This window comes from Eretmochelys imbricata, chromosome 14 (genome assembly GCF_965152235.1).
Source record: "Eretmochelys imbricata isolate rEreImb1 chromosome 14, rEreImb1.hap1, whole genome shotgun sequence".
NCBI classification, from domain to species: Eukaryota; Metazoa; Chordata; order Testudines; family Cheloniidae; genus Eretmochelys; species Eretmochelys imbricata.
Window position 1 is genome coordinate 28998456 of NC_135585.1, and position 7086 is coordinate 29005541.

At 44.8% G+C, this 7086-nt stretch overlaps 1 protein-coding gene across 1 annotated transcript; it reads left to right on the plus strand.

Moving 5' to 3' along the window:
• Positions 1-5823: 5823 nt before the first annotated feature.
• On the plus strand, positions 5824-6759 carry LOC144274960 (olfactory receptor 10A7-like). The gene has a single exon (XM_077834050.1). It carries the CDS (start codon positions 5824-5826, stop codon positions 6757-6759), a length of 936 nt encoding a protein of 311 aa, XP_077690176.1.
• The last annotated feature ends 327 nt before the right edge of the window (positions 6760-7086 follow it).

Consider the following 7086-nt stretch of genomic DNA (forward strand, 5'->3'; position numbering starts at 1 on the left):
GACTGGTCCAGGCTGAGGTTGTTGGTTGGATGGAAATTGTTGAAATCATGGTGGCTTCTTTTCCATGGGTCCAGATGATGAATCAATCATCAATGTAGCGCAAGTAGAGTAGGGGCGTTAGGGGACGAGAGCTGAGGAAGCTTTGTTCTAAGTCAGCCATGAAAATGTTGGCATACTGTGGGGCCATGCGGGTACCCGTAGCAGTGACACTGTTTTGAAGGTATACATTGTCCCCAAACACTGCCTCCTCAGGCCCTACACTACCAGCACTCCCAGCTATCTTTGAGACACCACTGACTTCCTGAGGAAACTACAATCCATCGGTGATCTTCCTGAAAACACGATCCTAGCCACTATGGATGTAGAAGCCCTCTACACCAACCTTCCACACAAAGATGGACTACAAGTCGTCAAGAACAGTATCCCTGATAATGTCATGGCAAACCTGGTGGCTGAACTTTGTGACTTTGTCCTCACTCATAACTGCTTCACATGCCTGTTGCCAACTGTGTCCACATATCTATTCAGGGGACACCATCATAGGGCCTAATCACATCAGCCACACTATCAGAGGCTCGTTCACCTGCACATCTACCAATGTGATATATGCCATCATGTGCCACCAATGCCCCTCTGCCATGTACATTGGCCAAAATGAACAATCTCTACATAAAAGAATAAATGGACACAAATCAGACATCAAGAATTATAACACTTAAAAACCAGTTGGAGAACACTTCAATCTCCCTGGTCACTGGATTACAGACCTAAAAGTGGCAATTCTTCAACAAAAAAACTTCAAAAACAGACTCCAAAGAGAGACTGCTGAATTGGAATTCATTTGCAAACTGGATACAATTAACTTAGGCTTGAATAAAGACTGGGAGTTGATGTGTCCTTACACAAAGTAAAACTATTTCCCCATGTTTATTTCCCCTCCTACTGTTCTTGTAAAGTGCTGGAAATGGCGCACCTTGATTATCACTACAATAGGTTCCCCCCCGCCCCCCGCCCCGGCTCTCCTGCTGGTAATAGCTCACCTTACCTGATCACTCTTGTTAAAGTCTGTATGGTAAAAAGAAAAGGAGTACTTGTGGCACCTTAGCGACTAACCAATTGTTTCATGTTCTCTGTGTATATAAAATCTCCCCACTTGCAGGCATCCGATGAAGTGAGCTGTAGCTCACGAAAGCTTATGCTCTAGTAAATTTGTTAGTCTCTAAGGTGCCACAAGTCCTCCTTTTCTTTTTAAGAATGGGAAAGAGGCAGCTATAGCGAGAAGAATCCACCATAGGACAGAAGAGCAACAGGCTGTCATGCTGGGAAATCGACACTAGATGGCAGCAGAGTAGAGGAAATGGGGCGGGGGGGCATCAGAAATACTGACTAGTGACCAATAGAGTTCAGTAGCCAATACAATAATGGGAAAGTTATACTGTAAAATGGCTCCTAGGTGGCAGCATGTTGTAAGAGTGAGACATGGGCCACTATTTTCAAAAATGCCCATTAGATGGCAGCATCTCTTGAATACTAATTCGGGGTGGGGCAAGTACATGATAACTGGCCATCACCTTGGACAGCCATCTCCCAAAAATGTAAGCTGGTGTTTGTCCATGATCTAAAATATTTTCCACAAAAGGATCATTAGACCAAAACGTGATGTAGAATGGGCTTGTATAATTGCAACTTACAGTGGGCATTGTTAGCTACAACGCTTTGGAGACACAAAATGAACCAAGTGGGAGAAAGGTTGAAGTGGGACTGTATTGAAAAGCATGAAGAAAGAATACAAATATGAGAGAGCATTTACACTTATTAAATCGAAGGGGAAGCCCATTTTCCAAAGGTAGATCACAGGCACCGGCTCATCCCTTCAGATAACTGCAGGTCTCTTTACTGAGAAAGTCCCATTTCTGCAGAATGATGAAAGACAAGAACCTCAGTGGAACCGGAGTCCTGTCTGCCAAACCCTGAAGAGCTCTGTGTGTCGAAAACATGTCTCTCACCAGCAGAAGTTGGTCCAATAAAAGGAAAGGAGTACTTGTGGCACCTTAGAGACTAACCAATTTATTTGAGCATAAGCTTTCGTGAGCTACAGCTCAAGTGAGCTGTAGCTCACGAAAGCTTATGCTCAAATAAATTGGTTAGTCTCTAAGGTGCCACAAGTACTCCTTTCCTTTTTGCGAATACAGACTAACACGGCTGTTACTCTGAATCCAATAAAAGGTATTACCTCACCCACCTGGTCTCAAACCCTGAGAAATGAGTTCATTGACTGAAGTGAGAGCTGTCCTATGAATAGAGGTGAGCACCCAATTCCAAACTGCTGCTGCTTTGCATTTATATATCACCTTCCGAACCGGGATATTAAAGTGCTTGAGTAATTAAGCATGAGCAATTTAAGATTCACCTTCTTTGAAGAATGTGGGAAGTGTCTGTATTCATTTTTACGATACATAGTCTGTGTCAGGATGCTGGGCAAAGGTAGGTAGGACAAGTGGTAGGAGCTGGAGATCCCGGAACTGAAGCCAGGGGTCAGAGTCAGTATCAGGGTCAAGAGTCAAGCCGAGGGTCAGAGCCGGAGGCAGAATCAGGAATTGAGACAAGGGTCAAAACCAGGTTTCAGCATCCCACTTGTGTTTCTAGGGGTCGATCAGGAGTCAGAATCGAAGTCAGAGTCGAGGTCAGTACCAGGACTTCAGACACAGAGAAGCAGAGTGGTCATGGCAGCTGGCTGGGATCCACATTGTTGCCTGGACACTTCTTAGTGCACCCCATGGGCGAATAGAGGGTCAAGGAGCTAAGAGCACTTTCAGTCCGATCATGCAGGATGGAATTTACCGTGGCGTACAACCACTGCAGAGTATGGGCCACAGGGAATGAGTCAGCTACAGGCACTGCCAGGTTGCAGTGTGGGGATATTACGTACCCGTTAACCTTACAGGCCCAGGTCCAAGTCCTGCTGATACGCACAGTTACTTTGGGTGGCTGTGGTCTGGGTAGATAAGGGTTAAATTCTGCAGGCACTCCCTCATGGTAGCTGTAGACAGATCTCAGTGGTCTGATGCTCAAAGGAAAAGCCCCGTGGGAGAAATGCATGAAGCAGTGTATGAGAGATACAGGTGGGTGAGGTAATATCTCTTATTGGACCAACTTCCGTTGGTGAGAGAGACAAGCTTTCAGCTACGACACTGCATGAACCAGTGTAGTCAGGTTCAGACGCCCTTCTCGAACCCCCAGGGGACCTTTGGGCAGGAACCCTGAACTAAGGGACTTCGGAGTGGATAAAAAAACAGACTGTGGCTCAAAGGGTTACTGTGATGCTTGGACATATAAACAGGGTGATCTGGAGCAGAGAGGCTATTTTACCTCTGTATTTGGCACTGGTGCGACCACTGCTGGAATCCTGCGTCCAGTTGTGGTGCCCACAATTCACAAAGAGTTCAGCGAAGAGCCATGAGGACGGTTAAAGGATTGGAAGACTCAAGGAGTTCAATCAGTTCAGTTTCACAAGGAGCAGGTTAAGGGGCGAACTGATCACAGTCTGTAAGTAACCATATGGGGACCAGAAATGTGATAAGGGTGGGCTCATCAATCTAGCAGAGAAAGGTATAACAAGGGTTAAGAGCTGGAAGTTGAAGCTAGACAAATTCATACGAGAAATAAGGCACAGTTTTTATCAGGGAGGGTAATTAACCACTGGAACAATTTACAAAGAGTCATGGTGGATTTCCCATCAGTGGAAATTTTAAAATCAGGATTGGATGTTTTTTCTGAAGCATCTGCTCTAGTTCAAACAGGAATTAATTCAGGGAAGTCTTACGGCCTGTGTTTCACAGTCTAGATGATCCCAGGGACCCTTCTGGCCTTGGAATCTATGAATAAGTGGGGAGAGATTCTGATTGGGGTGTCAGACTATCCGAGAGGCCGGGGTTGCAGGGGGCAACCTGCCTCATTGTTTTTTGGGGGTACCTGGGTTAAGTGGAACCTGCTTAAACTGGCAAGGAAAGGCAGTGTTTAGATAGACAAATCGTCTCATGCCATTTGAAGTCATCACGTATTGGGGTGCTTTACCTCCTACTGAACCGAAACAATACCCTCAAAGTTATCCAGATCTACGCTCCCACAAGTGCATGCGAAGATGAGGATATGGAAGGATTCTATCAGGAGCTGGAGGAAACCCTCACTCAGAGTTCCACATAAAGGATTGCGATGGGAGATTTTAACGCCAAGGTTGGAAGAGGGAGAGAGGACGAAAAGTTCATAGGTATCGGAGAATGAAACGTGCGAGAACGACTAGATATATTGGCAGAGACAAGGAGAATGTTCATTGGTAACACCTGGTTCCGAAAGAAGGCCAACAGAAGATGGACTCGGATCGCACCAAAGTCGAAGACAAAGAATGAAATCGATTACTTCCTGATCGATAGACGACGCTTCCTGCAGGATATTTCAGTAGTGCCATCGTTCAACACCGGAAGCGGCCATCGCCTGCTGAGAGCCAGACTCATGTTCACTGTGAAGGTGGAGAAAAAGGCACTGTGTACGGCGAACAGAAGGCACCAACCGGTAGCTTTCGACGAGGCAACCCTGAAGGAAAACTTTTCCAGGGAAGACTGGAGCCTCCTGGACGACTGCGATGAGGATTCTGAGAACTTCAGCAAGAGACTGAAATGGTGCGTGAAATCAGACAATGTGTGCCTAGGATTTTATTGTTTTAACCCTGTTTCCCTCTGCTAGGTATGTTTCTGTGAACCAACCAGTCACACCTGTTTTTGAAGAGGCCATCCTGAGTCACTAGAGGTTCACACTGGTCACAAGGTCCCAGAGAGGATTCCATAGCAGGGGACAAAGCCAGTTGTAGCTGCTGGAGATGAATACGGATGGTGAAACAGGGACGCTGTAGCCTGCAGGCACACGGCACCCATTCCATATACATGGGAGATAGAGAGATGGATATACAGCTGAATACTTAAGGAGAGAGAGAGAGAATAGAAAAATCAGTGAAATAAAAGTTTTAACTTTCCTACCAATATTGGTTGGAATTTTCTAAGTGCCTTAATGGATTTAGGTGCCCAACTCGTCAAGAGGAGCGGGTGCCTAACTCCTATAGAGTACTATCGAAGTCTCAGCCTTAATAGTCCAAGAATTCATGTTACAGGGAGAGAATTCCCAGCACAATTTAACAACATTTTCAGGTTCCACAACTTATATAATGGAAAAGGTTTTCAACTCTTATTAATATTTGCTAACGGTAGTAAATCTGGCTGTACCTGTTGGGAATTTTTGATATTTTGGAACTGTGTAACAATGTGAAAGAATCACAGAGGTACATTCATAGATTTATAGATTGGAAAGCCACAAAAGACCATTAGATCCTCTAGTTTGATATCCAACACTAGATTTATTGATTGATTGATTTGGTTTATACAAAAATATGAAGACTTTCTCAGTAATGGTATCCCACATTTGGACAAACTTTGTCATGAGAAGAGATATGAGATGATGTGAATCAAACTATGTGTGTCTAAATGGCTGCCCATTATGGTGGGCTCTCAGACCCTTCAACATAGCAACTGGGTTCCTGGTCCAATTCGAGAGATGTTGATATTTTGTTAAATCTGCTGCATAAAAGTTACAATAATATATCCAAAGAGTCAACATGCCAGCCAGCTCTGTTCCTGCAACTCCATTATCAAACCAGGGGGCTTCCTTCCCCCCCAACTTCTTCTTTGCTGGGTTAAAGCTTAAGTATGTTTTTGCCAATCATCTCCAAGACGTATTTTTCTCTTCCTCACTTTTTATCCTTCCTAGATACACCCCATGGCAAACACAGAAGGGCGGAATCAAACATCCATCACAGAATTCGTCCTTCTGGGATTCAGGGATCTTCCTGAACTGCTGGCCCTACTCTTCCTGCTGTTTCTAGTGATCTACGTTGTGACCTTGGCCGGGAACATCCTCATTATTGCGCTAGTTGTGGCTGATCGGCGCTTTCACACCCCCATGTACTTCTTCCTGAGGAACTTGTCCTGCTTGGAGACCTGCTACACCTCCACCCTCCTGCCCAGGGTACTGGCCAGTTTCCTGACAGGGGACAATACCATTTCTGTTAGTGGTTGTATGACACAATTTTATTTTGTTAGTTTCTTTGCTGCTGCAGAATGCTATCTGCTAGCAGTGATGTCATATGATCGGTACTCGGCAATATGCAAACCGCTCCATTATGCGGCCTTCATGAATACCAGGTTCTGCCTGTCGTTAGCAGCTGGGTCTTGGATAAATGGATTTCTGGCTGGTATCATAGTAATAGTTCTTATGTTACAATTAACTTTCTGTGGCCCCAATAAAATCGATCATTTCTGCTGTGAATCCACAGAAATGTTAAATCTCTGCTGCAATGGCACCAACCAGATAGAGCTTGTCATTACCATCCTGGCTGCTATATTCACTCTGCCTCCATTTGTATTAACCATGATGTCCTACGTGTGTATCATCTTCACCATCCTGAGAATCCCTTCCACCGCCGGGAGGCAAAAGGCATTTTCTACCTGCTCCTCTCACCTCATTGTGGTGGCCATTTTCTGTGGGACCCTAATCACTGTGTACCTGCTACCAAAACCCAACACACTGAGAGACCTGAACAAAGTGTTCTTCATCTGCTACGCAATTCTGACTCCTATGGCCAATCCCTTCATATACAGCCTGATTAACCACGAGGTCAAGGAAGCCCTGAAAAAACTGTCAGTAAGTGTCTAGATTTTATGAGAATTCAGAAACTTTAATCCCTTAAGGCAAGATGGTGTAATACTCATGCTATGTGGATCTTATTTCTCACTCCATTTTTGGTGATATGCGCTTATAACATTTTGAGGGTGTGCAAAGTTTTGAAAGTATAAGAGGAATCAATACCAGGACTGTTGGAATAAAACTGAGCTGTATTTTACTTGCTGAATGTGGGTAGATATCTCGATTAATTCCATACACTAGAATGACTTAGGGCTAGATCTACGAAGGGACTTAGGTGTTGCAATGAGTAAGTTTTAGTGCCACACCAGCCAGTGGGGACCTATACGGTGCATGGGG

What these genes read in the sequence shown, in the direction of transcription:
- LOC144274960 (XM_077834050.1), top strand. Translation starts at nt 5,824, where the DNA reads ATGGCAAACACAGAAGGGCGGAATCAAACATCCATCACAGAATTCGTC.